This window comes from Corylus avellana, chromosome ca3, assembly GCF_901000735.1.
Source record: "Corylus avellana chromosome ca3, CavTom2PMs-1.0".
NCBI classification, from domain to species: Eukaryota; Viridiplantae; Streptophyta; class Magnoliopsida; order Fagales; family Betulaceae; genus Corylus; species Corylus avellana.
This window is the reverse complement of record NC_081543.1, coordinates 1,524,757-1,542,423: the sequence shown is the minus strand read 5'-3', so window position 1 is coordinate 1,542,423 and position 17,667 is coordinate 1,524,757. Positions and strand designations below refer to the sequence as shown.

Below are 17,667 nucleotides of genomic sequence, written 5' to 3'. Positions count from 1 at the left end.
AACGTACAAATACAAGTTCCTTATGTTGACAACAAGTTGATGGGGAACAAAACAAAAGCAGTGAAGCCAAGCCACCAAGGCTTTGGAAAGCTTACACTCACTTTATTCCCTCCATCACAAATCTAACTCGAGCGGGGTGGGAAAAAAATAACTTAATACCTATATTTCATTTTACAGACAAAAAGGCTCCCTACCAAGCCCTAAGAAAATAGCAAAATTCACTAAAGCACGAGGGCTTAGAACAAAGAGATGAGCAAAAAATAGCCATTTGTACAGGAAAGCCCTCACATGAAGTAGCTCAGAGCCTTTTTTCTTCTGGAACCCCCTTCACCATACAGCTCATTCCATTGTAAAAGCTCAGTCATGTTCACAGACTCCGATGAAACACTCGCGCATACCTATACCCAGATTTAAAAAATAAAATAAATAAAGAAGTAAAAAAAGTCACATCAATGGATATTTAAGTTTCACTTACCCGTTCATGAGCATATTTGAAGTCATCCATGTTTAAAGACCGTATATCTGCACTGCCACTCAAAGCTGGAGTGGGTCTTCCTTCTGCTAAAGCGGCAGCATGTTCCTGTATGTTTAGCATATTAGATCACAGAAGATTTTCTTCCAGACAGAGGACCTACATCTACTGGTAATGAATCTAAGTGAACAAGCACATGTATTAGAATTTTTCTCTCATTCTTCGGTTCACCTTGATTCTGCAGTTACTCAATAAAATGTGTTTTTTTTAAAATAATAAAAAATAAAAAACCGGGCCTTTTGAGTTGAAGCACGTTGGCAATAAAAAGTCGATGTATAAAATGGATTTGGAACCAAATATGCATCGCAGGAGTACAGTATTGGACATTTAGCATTTAATTTTTTGACTTACTTTCCAATTGATGTTTTGAAGGTCATTTTAACGATTAGGTATTTTGATCAGCAACCACATGATATTAGTAAACTAGATTGGCAGGTAAAGATCAGGTTGCAGCTTGTCCCAAATAACTTTGATAACGCATCACAAGCAGCACTGATGAGAACACTGTTGAGCAAGAAAAACAAATTGCTTAACTGCTCATTGATTGGATAGAAGATACAAACCTTTTTTTCCTTTTCCAATATCTCTTTAATTGGACGGTGAGCAGCCGTTACACATAGATTCTGCAATATGACAGCAAATATAATGACAGTCACTCCGGTGATTGATAACAATAAAACTGTCAACCATCAATGAAATTAGAAACAAATATCACCTTCAGGTCACTTCCAGAATATCCATCTGTCATATTGGCAATTGCATCAAAATCAACATCTCCCAAGTCCTCTTTTGCCAGTATGACTTTTAGTATCTTCGCTCTGTTTGCTGAATCTGGCAAATTTACCATCAATCTGTGGAAGAACATACAGCATGAAAACGTGGGCATCTGTTATACTTGAAAGTTACCAGAATGTCAAAATGAAATAGCCTAGCACAACTTCAAAAAAAAAAAAAAAAAAGCAGCTAGCACAAGACGGTGTGCAAGAACAGTGGCAAGTTTTTTTATGTCCATAAGTATGTGTGAATGATGTTTTACCTACGGGGAAGCCTTCGAATGACTGCTTCATCAAGGTCGAAAGGCCTATTTGTAGCTGCAAGTACCAGAACCCGCTCTGTGTCTTTTGTCCGTAAGCCATCCCAGTTCACCATAAATTCATTTTTCATCTTACGCATGGCCTCATGCTCCCCAGGATTTTCCCTCCGGCCCAACATGCTGTCAACCTATAAGAAAACCAAGCGAAAAAAATATTGAGGATGATTCACAAACACAAATTCAACATGAAAGGACTTAAAAAGCTTACTTCATCAACAAATACAACACTAGGCGCAATTTTACTGGCAAGTGAGAAAACAGCTTTCACATACTTCTCACCCTCACCAAACCACTGCAGTAAGGTCAAAACACAAGTTAAAGTTATGAAATGAAGTTGTGATAGTGATTGTGCCACAGTAAATGAAGCAAATTATCATTGTTAACCTTAGATGTGATGCTTGACATGGAAATGTTGATGAAGTTTGCACCAGCTTCAGTAGCCACAGCCTTTGCCAGCATTGTCTTACCTGTTCCGGGAGGCCCAAATAATAATATGCCCTTGCAAGGCTAGATACAAAAGATATACAGTTAGATTGTTCCTCTAAAAACTTATAAATAAGCTCAATAGCAGCTGCTTATACAAGTGCTCTCCTGCACCACTATCTGTTAAATATGGAAGAGGTATGGAGTGTTGCTTATAGCAAATTTATGAAGGAGAAGCAAGAATCTAAGAGAATAATAATAATAATAAGGGCACAGACATTAGCAGTTTCAAAACCTACACACGTATCTATGTAGATCATGTACTTGTGTGTAGTTATACTTGCAGGTAAATAAAGAAGCTTACAGTGACTCATAATAGATCAAGCATAATTATTTTCGTGCAGAAAGCCAGAAACCCATTATACACACATTTCCAACTTTTCAATGTCACCAGTACTTAGGCAATGATAACACAAGTTCAAAAATGAAAAGAAGAGTGGAAAATCAGCTTCTAAAAAACCATTTAGATTTGATAAGATCACCCCAAAAAAAATTGAAAAAGTTGATCTGCCCATAGAACCCGTTTATGATGGAACTAACATCCTAGGAGCAAAGTGAAAATGTTTCCTTAATTAAAAAATAATAATTAAGCCATAAAAATTTGTAGTAGAAATTATAGATTGAAAGAATTGAACCAATAGGTCAACTAATGTAACTCATCAATATTTAAATAAAGCATCACATTTTCCCTGAATAGAGAGAACATAAAAAAACCTTAGTTAATTGACCCTTGCAAAAAAGTTCAGGCCTTTGTAGAGGAAGCATCACCAACTCCTTCAGCGTATCCTTCACATTTTCAAGAGCCCCAATATCATCAAAAGTAACTCCAATGTCATTGGGTGGAATGACATCAGCTAGAAGCCTTTTCTCAAATTCATTTTCTGTTACAACATCCTGATTTCAGCCCAAAAAATCAGTATGAAGATTATTTAACAGTAGCACCAAAGAAAACTAGTCAAAAGTATAATCTTTTGTGGGAATGTATAATAATCACCTTAAGTGACTTCTTCAAGCTCTTAGATTCATTCTGGATAGCCTGCAAGATTCTAATCCCGTACTGGATGCTGCCAGAATTGCAATATGGCATTACAACTGTGTAATTTCCATCCAATAACTAATATTTCAGCCAACAATGAATGAAAATGATGGCAGCAAACAACCTATCAATTACCTCTCACTAGACAATACAAGCCTTGCATCAGGATCAGCTTCAGGATTCTGCATTAGATGATGGCTTAAAGCCCATCCAACTACTTTCTCTGCACCTGCAATACAAAACAAATAGATTAAAAGATTAAAATAAAACATAGTAAAACTGGCAAACCATCTTGTCTAGATATATTAAAATAGAGCATACTTTCATTCGTAAGTGTTTGGTCCTTAACGCATAATGTCTCAAGTCCTTCACATTCCATCCCACTCCGACCAAGAACCTACACATATTAACTGCAAACATCAGTATCATTTGCAAAACACCTCATTTTCAACCATTGGCTAATGCACAAAGTTCAAAACAGTAAAATATGAACACACATGCAGAATGCTCCCTGTGCATTCCACATACTAACAACCTAAACAAGGTTGTCAAAATTCAACTTTTGTATCGCTTATTAGAAATGTTAAATAACTAAAGTACCTATCTATCAAGTGATTTTAAACTTAGTATTAAAAGCAACAATAATTCTTGATGCTCTAAAATATAAGTAGGGGAAATTGCTCACAGTGCGCAGGTGATTGAGATTTCCTTTCATTTTGAGGGTTTCAGAATCTCGATCCAATTGGTGCTTCCACGAAGCAAGAAGCGCTTCATCCTGCAGAGATTTATAAGTTTCTGCAATATATTGATAAAGCAAAGCCAAGTAACTGATCATAAGAATCCACCACACAGACCTGTGGCATGTGAATGGTTACTTTATTGGGAAAAAGCTTAGTCAGGAGTTTTGTCGATTTCGGGACTTCCTTACCCCTGTCATGCAGTCTTCCGAAACTATCCTGAAAAAATAAAAAGGCAGTAACATCATGCTGCTGTAAATGAAGAATTTATGTCAGCGACTGTGCGACAGCACAATCTCACAATATTCATTCAACAACCTGTACAATAGTCCATAAAAATAAGCTTGTCTATGTGTGAGAGAGAGCACATAGACATGTTTATGTATAGTATTTGCATAAAAAATATTATTCTTTTTTTTTTTTATCTATACATAAAAACTAATCAATAGCATAAAAAAATCCAACTATCCAACTTCAACTCTGCATGATCTATGTCAAACACTTTTCGTAATCTCAACCTGCAAAAACTCGGTAAAAACTTGAAGTCAATCCCCAAGATGGCCCAGAGGAACATGGTACCTTTATGTCTTCCCGTTTTCAGAATTGCACTTACAGCTATCAAAAGAGTGTTCTTTTGCAAAACTATAAGCCAAAATTGATATATATTGAATGTGACACGCTAGACCCCCTAGGGTAATTTTATGATGTTGATGTTCTAGTTTTTAAATTTGACACGCAGTAGTTGTTTGCTTAATTATCTCTTTTAATTTCGTGGGTTTAATAGGGGGCATGTTAGAAGGCTGAAAAAGACTTCTAATGGGCAAAAAGTCGATCATTGTTAAGGCTAAAACCTAATAGAATCTGGTCAGGTTTATTTTTCTTCAAAAAGGACAGTTTTCTTAGTTAAAACAAGCCCCAACTGTATGCCAACCCCTGCCTATTTTCTAGGAGTTGTTTCCTACCTTATTTCAAAAAGAAAAAGAGGGCATTGCTGGAATTACAACACACACACACACACACATTAGTTGAACCTTGAGGCCTTAAAAGCCTATCTTTTGGCCCAAGACCAGACCTGTCTAGAGGACCTTAAGGTGATTTAAAACCCCTATAAAGACTAGATGTAAATGGTGTTGGGACCCACATTCTAAAGAGCACGAGAATAAGCTCGCATTGCATGATTCATGTGTAGTAAACTGAACATAAATGCATAGTGTGATCATTCAAGAAAATAATCGAACTTAACCCTATAAAGACTAGATGTAAATGCTGTTGGGACCTATACTCTAAAGAGCACGAGAATAAGTTCGCATTGCATAATTCATGTGTAGTAAACTGAACATCCATGCATAGTGTGATCATTCAAGAAAAGAATCGAGCTTGAAATACGAAATAAGTGTCTTAAAGACGAGAAATCAGATCTGCCACTTAGTGTGGAAGCACTGGTTAGAGAGATCAAACAATTAAAAAAATTATATACAAATGCCTTAATGGAAAGTCATTGCTCATAAATGTTTGCTTAGGATGCTAAATGAAGTGTGTTGAATTCTGAAGCTAAGGAACGAGGTAAGTAGATATGACAATACCTTTGCTTTCTTTAAATGTCAATGCCATGCTTTTCTTCAAATTGTTTTCAACATATATGATATAATGTTAGCCTTTATTTGGTAGGCCCCTTTTATGCATCCAATACTATATGTTTGATAAAGTGTTTTAAATGTAATTGATATAATGTGCATGCTTTCGCTATTTAATGAATATGTTATGAATGTGTTATGATGCTTGATGAAAAGTGAAGGAGAAGAAAGACAAGAAAGAAATAGGAAGTAACTGTATGCACCATTATTTATCGAATAATGTCTATATCCTAGACGCAGCTCCACCTGTGGCCACGGTAGCAAAGGACAAATATTTCCACATAACATAAAAATAAATTACCAAGTATAAAGTAATCCATAACCTAAGTAATCTAATATTTCAACTACATTAGGTGTTTTCTTGTACAAGGGTTGCACATCTCTGCGCTTTTAAAAAGTTTGAAATACTCATCAAAAAAAAAATTCATGAAACATTTTAATCATTCTACCTAAAAAAAGAGAAGGTCTTAGATATTACTGATTAACATGGCAGAATACTCAGACACGTGCATTTCAGACTCCAAATTAGTAAAGTGAATATCCTAAACTGCAAACTTTCTTTTTGTCCAAAGAAACACATAACAAAGTCTTGGACATATATTATAATAAACAAAGAAGCAAGAGGAAAAAGAGGAACAATGATAATCTGTCAATAAATATTTCAAAGTATAAAAATCAAGATTAAATTTACGGAAATGCCTCCATAAATGTCGATGCATAAAGAAACAAGAAAATATTAATAACAGCAGCTCATCTTTCTCATAAATAAAAACTTGAAAAAAAATTAAAAATTAAAACTGACAAAAAGCATTGCCATAAAAAGAAAACTGCAAATGACCCTTTTTCTACACAAAGAACAATCCACATTCAAAATAGGCTTGCACAACATTAAGGAAAAATAGGAAGCCATGATGTTTTTGGAGTATACACATTACCGGGAAAGCCAAGTCAAGAAGAGCAGTCTGATTGCTGCCAAATTTCGTGAAAAGCAGACCGCCAGGATGTGACTGCAAAGAAAAAAAATTACACAGTATGATGATCACAATTGTACATGAGGACGCCTAAATAAAATACACTAAAATGCTACATAGAGGTAAAAAATAATTAGCTTCCCCTAAATTCAAGATTTGACCTCTAGTACATGTCAGACAACTTAGATGCTAAGATGGAAGTAGGTCATGTAGCTGAGGCCATCATGGTAGGCAGCAAATAATTGGAGTAGAATGTGATGAGTGGTTCCCCAAGCAGGACCTATTTTCAACTTCCTCTTTCTCTGTCAGACTGGTACACCTGTTAGCCCTTAGTAGGCAGCCCCATACCCATTCCCGTATTTCCATATGCATTTGTACTTCCTCCAGGCATTCCACCTCCTAGACTAGATGGCATCCCACAGCAATTCCTTTAGTGTTAAAACCTACAGTACTAATCTTGTCCTAGCATTAATAAATGATGTGTTGTCAACACTGCTACTTTTTGACCTAAAACCTAATATTCATATCTTGTAAGTTCCTAATCTCATACTGAAAATTTTGCCTGGCAAAAAGAGGGCAAAAATTAGAAGAAATAAGGAATTATTGGTCTAGTGGATAGAAATGGAGCATAACACACTTTTTTTTATATAAGTAATAGAAATGGAGCACAACACACTTCAGACAACAAGATCTGATGGGCCAAAGTGTGCTGCTACACATACAACAAAGACAATTATTTAATACCTCATCTCACATTGCGTTAAATAGAAATGCATCAGACTATAATTGAAGGGAAATTTTAAATCCCCATCATGTTACCTTCTCTTTGCGATTGTCAGTATGAGTGTGAGAACCTATTACGACCACATTATCAGGAAGCTTTTCAAGTTTGCTTTTGAATGTAGAATATGAGTCTCCATTTCCTACCATAGACTTCTCAGCATCTTTCATAAATAGAATGAAAGGTGAGCTTCTGCTTTCGCTAGTTACAACCTGAGAAAAAGATATTATTAAGTCATCAAGAAGATGATGGGAAAAAAAAAAAAAGCACAAAACGCCGGGGGGGGGAAATACCTCAAACAAAGTGTTAATAAGTAACTTGTCCAATTCTTCTGAGCCCGTGTCCAAACGAAGATCAGTTACTGAGAGAGAGAGAGAGAGAGAGAGAGATTCAATATAGAGCAATAGAAAATACGGGAAAAAAATAGTACAAATTGCCAGGTTGAAGCTTGTTAAATGGAGTCACTAAATAGGATTTTTACCATTACAAAAGAATCCATGACCTCCCTCACATTGACCTCCAAGATCAACCCCATCTGGTATGGATTTATCGAACCTTACACCAACTTTTGACAATGGATTCTCCTCAAAAACTAATGCCACCTTTCCACGGCTTCCACTAGATGGGCCCCTACATGTTGTGTTAACAAGCATATTTTAAAGCATGATAAGTTGATAACCCTAAAATTCATCTTGCGCAAAAATAAACCGAATAAATTTAATAGCATCCTAAGTTTAGAGAGAGAAAGAGAGAGCGAGAGAGCCTAAGCATTAATTCTCCAAGAGATAAACTCAAGTTCAATTGAAAATCACACAGAGATCAAATGGGCAACCATTATCTGGAAGTGAAGCACTCCTTTTTATTTAATTTTTTGTATGAATAGAAATGAAGCACTCCTTAAGATAAGAAGATAGTATAATTCATCAAAAACAAGATAAGAAGATAATATAACCCTAGAAAATTTGATCCATCATGATGTTACCGTGAAGGAGATGCTGCTGGATATAAACCACCCAAAGCTGAACCATTAAATCTTACTCTATCACCTGCACAGTTCATATTTGTACAAATGATGCTGAGGAAAACAAAAGAATATCAAAAACACCTAAAAAGTGGGAGAATAACTGGAAAGCGAACAAAAAGGCATCTCTATATGTAACTAAAAATGAAATACCTATTTTAAACAAGTAATTCTTAGATGTCCCAGAGGCAGAGGGTACAGTTTCAGTCTCCATCTTAGGTTGAGATTCCAAGCCATTAGAAGAAGGTGCATTTGCAGAGCTGGGTGGATCCGCTTCAACTGCTGATGGATCCGTGCTCTTAGCCGAGTCCATGGGTAAAGGACTTTGTTTGGGGCAGTTGCAGGATTTTTCTGCATTATATCCATCCTTCAGCAGCTCTGCTTCCTTTGATGATAAACCCTACAATATGTTTTGTCATTAATATTCCAATTGATTAGTTTAATAATCTCTTATAAAGAAAAGCAAAGCAACATCAAAAGAGAAATTAGATAATGAAAATAAAAACTAAATATAAGTTGCAAGTTGCATCAACTCAATGGACCATGATGAGAATTGGTCACTGGAGCCCCTCAAACAGCAAGGAAAGAGGAAAGCCTTCACTCCAATATAAGAGTTAAAAAGAAACTAGGTACAACGGCAATTCTAATATCACACTCATGAAGGTAATTTATCTTACACCCAAAAATGAATGGCTATCAAATATGAGCAATTTAGCTCCAAAGTAGTTAGCAAGTGCCTTTGCCAACATCTCCTGATATATCTCAGACCCTGTAAAGAGGTTTAAAAAAAAAGTTCAATTTTTTGGAATGAAAACCAATACAGCATCAAAACATTTCTTGAAGATTAAATTTCATTAAAAAAAAAAAAAAAACTCCACTGACCTGCAGGACCAGAAAGCAAGATTCTTGGATTCACAGTAGTAAGCTCTGAGGTATACTTTGCATGTTCTTTATGCTTCAAGTGTATAAATGAAGCTGCAATCAGCACATTTTTTGTGTTCTCACTGCAAGAGAGGAAGAAAAAAAAAATTGAAACCACAAGTTACCACTGCATAATTCAATATCACGAAACAATTAACATATCATCTACCAGTCAACAAATGAATATATAAAATAACAGCTCTATTTGATCTAAGTTAGGAAACCACAAAACACCGAGCTCTATCGAATCTCCTTCCATTAGAAACAATAAAATAAACCCTTTCTTCACAAGTTAAAGTAGCACCATCATTTTTATATTTACTCTAGGATATCAGGACTCCAGGCCACCTTAGAGCAATATAAAGTGGTTGTATTGCCTGTTCCATCCAATTATAAGTTAATAAATTTGTTTTTATTCTTGTATCGGAAAAGAACTTAAAACTTTTTTTTTTTTTTTTTTTTGATAAGTAACTTAAAACTAATTATTTGATCAACAAAACGTACACTAAAGGTCAAAAAATAAACAGTTTGACTCGACATAGAGGAATTTTCCATAAGTAACATCTAATGAGTAACAGAGGCCTTTTCAGGAAGGATCTAATACATTTAGAGTTTTTTTTTTTTTTTTTCAGAATATTACCCAAGAAGAATGCAGCAAACATGTCATGTTACATTTTCATGACTTACACATTATTATATTCAGAAGTATTTGAGGTACACAGGAAAAGCACAATAGAATTGATCCAACAGAAAATTCCATTCTGCCCTACAAAAGTTACCTTCTTAGTAACCAGAAGACTCATTTCAAGATTAAACGCCATAAGTTATGCACTAGATTTTTTTATGAATAATTTTTTATTAGAAGAAAGGCAAAGCCATAAGTTATGCATTAGATGAGTCCTACATACATAAGACAAAGGAAAATAAACCCAAATCACACCTCCTCCCAAAAAAAGAAAAAGAGGAGACTAAATTACATAAAGAAGGGAAAGAAGGCAAAACAAGCCAAAATATAAAGAATTAATTAAAATGGAATTGTATTTTAAACTGTACACGGCACACAGACAAAATTTGGAGTTGAAAAGATATCAAAGTAGAAGAGATCAAGTGAATCGCCAGAGTGTGATACTGAACAAAAATGAACATAGCATATCATGAAAGAATTATACCTTAAGTAGTAAGAGAAGCTGTCAAATGAAACATCTATGTCTCTGCCATCAATAATTCCTGCAGAAACATCTTCTCGAAATGCTGCACACCGCAAAGACATACCCGACGTTGATGCTGGCTGCGTATCCCTCATCCAATCGTTTCTTTCTTCCAAAACCTGTTTACAGATACTTTTGCTCAATTTCAGTGTACAACTAGTTGACTGAGCTAACATCCTGAACAAAGGCCTTAGCAAATCATTCACCCCAGAGAGTTTTACATTGCCTGCCTCTATGCCAGAGTCCGGGTTGCAATCGTGAAGAGAGTTCTTGTTGATTGTTCCAATTTCTGCAGCTTTATCACTCCCACTGTTTGGTGCCGAGTTGCATTCCAGGCCATCAAGCTCAACTTCTGTGCCATCATTAACAACAGATTGAGTAGGTACCTCGGGACCCTGTTGCATTTTAGTGATGCTCTGAGCTGGAGACTTCCAACGTGATATATCTTGTCTCATGCTAGAAAGAGAGGCCAGTATTGAAGCTCCAGCCACGGCTGAAGGATCTCCCGCCCTCCTTTCGAGGTGCAGCAGTTTTCCAAGACTTTGAACCTCTGAACCTTTAACTGCAGCCTCATTCATCAGATGCTGAAAGATCTATGTTCATAAGGATTAAAGAATACACAAACACAGTTATAGACACTCATTCACAGTTAAACAGAAAGAAAGAATATAACACGGACTGGGAAAAAAGGGACCGGGGAGCAGAAAACTCAATTGAAGAACCACCCAAAAACTAAAGAGAAGGATACATAAGCATGGTTTGCCCCGAACACCAACTCATCACCGGAATTAAGCACGCAGCTGCCACCGCTCTTCTTGACATTTGTCCCATTTACTTGCACCGTTCCCTTGCTCCCCATAATATCTAGCACGGCTACATCAACGCCGTCGCGCTGATCATGTCCAGAAATAATGAGTACTCATACTGCATGTACATATTTCTAAGGAGTTCATCTCCAAAAAGACAGAAAACCAATAACACCCAAGTACAATCAGAGTCACACCACGTGTATGTGCTCGCTTGTAAGCAAAACCATGCCCAATTTCGTTTCAATCCTACAAATTTTTGGCCGCGTAATCATATTGAAGCTCAAGATATACCTGCGTGTGCCTGATTCTGCATAGATTCCCACTAACACTCTGATCCTTCAATGGATAATTGCACTGCCTACTTGAACCAATCACGAAGTTCTCAGTGGATATGGAAACGTTTGCATTCTGCGGCATATATTAGAGGGGGGGAAAAAAACACACTTACTACACAGAAAAATTAAACAAATTCAACTCAAACCCAACAAAGAAAAACGGGTTTTATCTATTCCTCAAGCCTACAAAATCAAACCAAGTTAACAAAAGAAATGCTTCTAAAACCTGTCCAGACTGTGATAGGAGCTTGCACCATGGCATCGAGTTCTCGAAGGTCGTCCCCGGATTGGTCCGCTTCTGATAACTACTCCACGACGAGAAAGAACTCCTCGGCTTATCCACCATCACCGCCGGCGAAGCCCCTTCAAAGCCAAACCCAAATCTTAAAAAAAAAAATCACAAATCGAAGCGCACAAAGAGAGAGGGAAAAAAAAAAAAAAGAACTCTTCAGAGAGCGAGAGAGAAACGCTCACCCTCCGCGATCGGCGTCGCCACGGGCGCGGCCTCGCCCTTCCGCGGGCTCACGGCGTCTCCGGCGATCGGCGCGTTCTCCGACGTCGCAGGAGCGGTGCACGATTCCTTGGAATTCTCGGCCCCCGCCGGCGCCGGCTTCTCCGAGGTACCGCCATTATCGACCTGAAATCGCACAAATCCATCACTCAAAAAGCCCTAAACTCTCAGTCTCCCAAAGATTTCAGCCAAAAAAGAAAAATCGAGGCGTTGAATTTTATTTTACTTTTTCTTTTTCCTTTTTTAACACCTTTTGACGCTTCGGTGACGGAGGTTTATCTTCCGACGACGATGATCTCTTGCTGTTGTTGTTGGTGTTACCGGAGAGAGATCCACTTCTCCTCGTTGAAACCATCCTCCTCTACTTCTCTCGTCTTTGTTTTTTTGTTTCTCTCTTCTTTTTAGCCTTTGTGTTTGAACAAAATGTAATGTGTGTGTGTGAGAGACAGAGAGAGAGAGAGGGAGATGGGGGGATAGAATAAGGAGCTTTGCTTTATTATTTATATATTTTTATGTAATTGTTAATTTATGTTTTTTTTTTTTTTTCCCCTTTTTTTAATTGATTTGTTTGTGTTCGGTTGGTGCATGGACACTTTGATACCCCTATGTCCGACTTTACGTACGGCGTATGTTAGCCGGTTGTTTTGTGATCGGGCTAGTATACACACAAAATAAATAATTGTCAATTTTTTTTTTTATGATTAAAGCGCTTGACGAATTTAATTAAATAGGCTGAATGCAACACAAACCTAACATAAAATTTATAAATTAAAGTTAATTTATATAGTCTTATATTTATGCCTTAATATGACACAAACTTAACATAAAAATATAAATTGTCACCGTCTTCAAGGAGTAGCTCAATCAACTGTTGATCACGCTTTATGAAGCTGAGATTTTTAGTTTGAATTCTCATTTCTTTCTTATGTGGACATGTAAAAAAAATAAAAAATTCCAAATTGTCACCCCTAATAAAATGTATGACCTGTAAATTCTAATACCCAAAAACTCTTTATTAACACTCATAGAAAATTGCATAGAAAAAATAAATTTCTCTTAGAAAATTATTCGACTTTAACTATTGGATTTGGAGGTTCCCTTCCCTTGTGCAAATATTTGCAACAACAAATTAATGTAACCTAATAATTACTCGGTAAGTATGAGATAATGAGTAATTCTATAAGTTTTTCATAAATTCCTCAAAGAATAATGCAGCTATTAAAATTGTCATTTGATCAAAACTTAATAATAATCAACTACAAGTTCAATGGTGAATTTAATAACCACATTATTCTTAGATTGATTCTAAAAAGATATAAAAGGGACTTGTAACATTACTCTAAAATAATAGATTATATATTTGTTATATATTATTTTGAATAAAAGACAATTAAAACCAAAAAAAAAAAAAAAATTCGTTTTATTTGGCTCTCACCATTCAGTTGTATATAATAAGATCCACATTAAAATATAATTGATTTCTATGTAAATAATGAATTGTTTTGACTTCTGACCATCCGTCACATCTCCTAAACTGAAATGTATTCTAAATTGTATTTGTCTTTAGTGCACTTCTATTTTTTCTCTTTTAATATTATTTACAAATTAAAAAAAACTTTAAAATAAAAATAAATATGTTGGAGAACCTAAGAGGTGGTCGAGCAAGTCATCAAGAACCTTTAAATAATTAAAAAAAAAAAAACTAAGGATTTGCCAAATGTAATGGCCGGACCATTCATTAAACAAAAATGGACGAACATAAAGTAAAAGTTTTTATTTAGGTTTGTGATACTTTTTGAAATATTTTTTTAAGTAAACACATTATCAAATAAATTACTATCATTAAGGAGTAGCTCAATCGGCTGTGAATCATGTCTAATGAAACGGGGGTCACCGATTCAAATCTTTTATTTTCTTCCCTTATTTGGACGTGTAGAAAAAAAAAAAAAAAAAAAAACTAACAAAATACTATAAAAGGTAATGATTTTTTATTAATAAATATTCATCGAATAAGGAACAAAATATGAGAAGGAATGGTTGTACGAGAATATATAACAACGAGGAGGAGGGTTTGGTTGTCGTAAACCCAATGCGGCAAAGCTGGTGGAAGGCGCAGGGCGGAAGTACCAAAGAAGGGTGTAACCGTTGAATGGTGTTGTTATTGAGGGATTTGAGGGTGACGGGGGGCCTTCGCAGGAAACTAACATAAAACGTTACGGTTTTTGCATGTTTCGTCTTCTTGCACACGTGGGCGTGTGCGCGCGCGCGCTAACATGCGCGTGTAAGCGTAAAATCCCTTTTGCTTTGGACGGGTGGAGTTGGTGAAAGCGACCACATACGGTGAAGCGGGAGTGGTCACTCATCAGTCAGTGAATATATATATGTGTGTGTATAGGCGTACGCTCGCGGTATATTCCAAAACCAACAACTTAATTTACTCTTTTCACCTTACTTGTTTTTATATTTATTTTATTACATGAAAAAAAATCATTTAAAACTCGTAAATATGTTATGAAATGTTTTGTACTATTATTTTTATTACTATTTAATATTTTTAATAAATTAACGTGTTAATTTACGTGTTATTGTTATATCAGTCATAATTAAATTGAATTTCTTGAAGGCTCTATCTAATTTCAAGTGAAATTGAAAAGATGTTATTTCCCATAAATTTTAATTGTTTAATGGTTAATATTACAAGTGATATAGAAATAGGATCCTCTCTTCAAATCTAGTCTAACAATCCTATTCTAAGTTGGATTTGAGTAAAAACCTTAGTCAAGAGGTGTCAAAAAAATACCAAGAAATCGAAACCGGAAAATCGGAGAATCAATTCCGGTTTCGGTCGAAAAAAAAAAAAAACCGGAGACTCAAATTTCGGTCCGCTTTTTGGCAACCTTTCACTCTTCATCACTTCCGCCTCTCTCTTGCTCTCTCTTTCTTCTTCCTGCTCTCCATCTCTTTCTTTCTCACTCTCTGCTTCTTCATCCTCCTTTTCATTGCTGTCCATCTATTTCTTTCTGTCTCATTCTCTCTGGCTCTCTGTTCTCGTTCTCTCTCGCTCTTTGCTTCTACGTTGCGGCGCAGCCACTCCACCTCCACCTAAACAACTACAATCATTTTCAGCCACGCCACTTCTGCAAGTGCTGCCGTCGCCTGCCGCTACGGGACCCACGCCATAGAGTCGCTGGTTTTGAGAGAGACAGTATGTTGGGTGATCTGTTTGATTTTTTTTGGTCTGGTGTGTCTGATTTGTTGGGTTGTTTTTATTTTCTATTTGTTTGGTTTTGATATGTTCTGATCTATTTGTTTTTGACATTTTGTTTTATATTTGTGGGGCTTTGTTTTGTTGGAGAGAAGGGGATGTTGGAGAGAGACGAGAGGGATCTTGGGTGATATGCTTGGTTATGATCTTGCTGTGAAATTTTGCAGGATTATTTTCTTCCGCTGGTATGGTCGTATGGAGACTTGGAGAGAGACGAGAGAAAGGACAAAGAGAGATGCGAAGAAATTTAAAAATAAAAAACAAATTGGACAAAAAGCTAATCATTTATTTAAAAATTGGCCAACTGTATGGCCCAATACTTAAAATAAGACTATTTAAAATAATAAAATAAAATAAAAAATTCGGTTAGCCGGTCCGGATAACTAGGTATAAACAGGGGTATCCGATTCCTGATTTTGGCCAATAACTAAGAACGAGGACCCAAATCAAATTCTCATTATTCCGGTTAGGAATAAAACTACTTCAAATTCTCAGTATTCGGGTTAGGAATAAAACTACTTCAAATTCAGTCTAACAGTCCTACTCCAACCAAGGTTCAAATCAAACTCTAAATACTCCCAAACCAAGTTGAAGTAGGAGACTTGGTCCAAGTTTAACTCCACCTCTATGCCAATAGAAGCCCAGGCCAGGTATAAATCTAAAACTCAAATATATTGAATTATTGTACATTGGGCATACTATTCTCTTAGATACTGACTTAGGCATTAGAGTGAGAGCCGGTGAGTTATCTTAATTGATTATTGTCTTGTGTTGAGTTATCTTAATTGATTATTGTCTTGGAGTGATTACAGGAGCGCAAAGATCGAAGATCAATGACGACTTGAATAACACAAATAATGCGGAGTTCACACCATACATGAAACTATTCCTAACACTATACATTTGAGTTAATTCATGGTTAATATTTTATTTGATTTCTTCTAATGGTGTATTTGATATTGTGTAGTGAATATGTTACCACATCATTTTAAACTTTAAAAAAGAATAAAAAATGGTGACATGTCCGCATTAAAAAATAAAAATGGAAGATTCGAACTAGTAACCTCTACTTTATAAATAGATTATACTTGTTAATTTAATTGATTACACGCTATTTGTCAAACATATACTATTAGTTATTTTATCAATTATGAATTGTCACATTAATTTATATAAAACAAATGTAGTATAAACATTTTTTACCACATTGATTAATACACCGGTTTATAAGAATTTATAATAAAAGTTATAGTTAAGAGCCTAAATATATGTTTTTGCTCCTAACACTGCTATTGCTAAGGACTTCGTGGGTAACATGAATGAGCCGCCAAGGACATGATTTTTGGAAGCATGAAAATACAAAAATAACCATGAGAAATAATTGTTTTAATGGAGGTCCCTGACTATTTACTTAGAAAAGAAACCCGATTGGAGACACTTAGTATCAATGATAGATGAAGACGAAGTAGGCCAACTTAATACAGATGTGCGTACCACAAGGGTGGTAGTTGAGTTGGTAGAAGAATTCCTTTCATCCTAGTGGTCGCGTGTTCGAATCCGCTTGCGGTAGTAGATGCGTGAACCAGATACTACTTTGAAGGGGATCTACTGGCTCACACCTTTGTGGGGTTGTGATGACGGGCTCGCCTTCCCAGGCAGTAGCTATGGCTCAAACCGAACATTCTACAGCGGGTGGGAATCCCGATAGTAACGCCCAAAGGAAGAAACTACACTGATCACCCCTTCCCACCTTTTAATTAAAAAATATATATATATATATATATAGATGTGCGTGAGATAGACGAACAATGCAAATAAACATTGATAGTAATAATATTAATAATAACTAATAAACGAATGTTTGGTTTTATTATCCTACATATTTATACAAGAGGTATGCAAGAGTGTAACAAAAAACATATCATTAAAGCTTTAAAATTACTATTAAATTTTAATTCAATAATAATTTTAAAATTTCTTACAAATTTTAGTGAGACCCAAAAAAAAAAGAAAAAGGGATATTTAAATACTTTCCCTCAAAAAAGGTCCCACAACCTCCGGCGAGGGAATATCGAAAGGCCCTGAAACGCATCGTTCATTCTGACTCGGTGAGTCGCGAAGCACCTGATTACTCTCTCCCTATCACCATAAATCCTCGTCTCTATTAAAGTTTACAAACCCTGGTATATTCAGTCCTCTCCGCGCCTCCCAAACGGTAAACGCACCTCCATCGCTGGTAAGCTCAGATCCATCGTTATTGTGGAAATTAACATATATGCCCATTTTTTCTAAAGAAACGGTTTGGATTTCCAAAGCATATGAAATTGTTT

General features: G+C 35.9%; 2 protein-coding genes across 5 annotated transcripts in view; one reads left to right on the top strand and one right to left on the bottom strand.

The window, feature by feature from the left end:
* Window positions 1–6: 6 nt before the first annotated feature.
* Window positions 7–12,530, bottom strand: LOC132174960 (uncharacterized). 4 transcript variants are annotated; one of them, XM_059586733.1, is made up of 28 exons: window positions 12,299–12,528; window positions 12,036–12,198; window positions 11,788–11,924; window positions 11,518–11,634; window positions 11,166–11,309; window positions 10,624–11,010; window positions 10,379–10,536; window positions 9,171–9,292; window positions 8,966–9,057; window positions 8,442–8,688; window positions 8,250–8,313; window positions 7,749–7,897; window positions 7,561–7,628; window positions 7,306–7,479; window positions 6,451–6,522; window positions 3,999–4,100; window positions 3,830–3,919; window positions 3,466–3,541; window positions 3,280–3,373; window positions 3,103–3,172; window positions 2,823–3,002; window positions 2,010–2,132; window positions 1,834–1,917; window positions 1,569–1,753; window positions 1,248–1,383; window positions 1,096–1,155; window positions 476–580; window positions 7–398 (listed from the first exon to the last, which is right to left on the bottom strand). In XM_059586733.1, exons 1-28 carry the CDS (start codon window positions 12,425–12,427, stop codon window positions 285–287), a joined length of 3,642 nt encoding a protein of 1,213 aa, XP_059442716.1. In that variant the 5' UTR covers window positions 12,428–12,528; the 3' UTR covers window positions 7–284. The 4 variants fall into 4 exon arrangements, with proteins under 4 accessions (XP_059442716.1, XP_059442717.1, XP_059442718.1 ...); XM_059586734.1 differs by having other exon boundaries at window positions 10,639–11,010; XM_059586735.1 differs by having other exon boundaries at window positions 10,648–11,010.
* A 4,934-nt stretch (window positions 12,531–17,464) lies between these two features.
* Window positions 17,465–17,667, top strand: part of LOC132173834 (elongation factor 1-delta-like) — a 6,108-nt gene continuing 5,905 nt past the window's right edge. The window contains exon 1 of the mRNA XM_059585462.1: window positions 17,465–17,573. The gene's annotated coding sequence lies outside the window, so the exon portion shown is untranslated. The remainder of the gene's footprint in view (window positions 17,574–17,667) is intronic.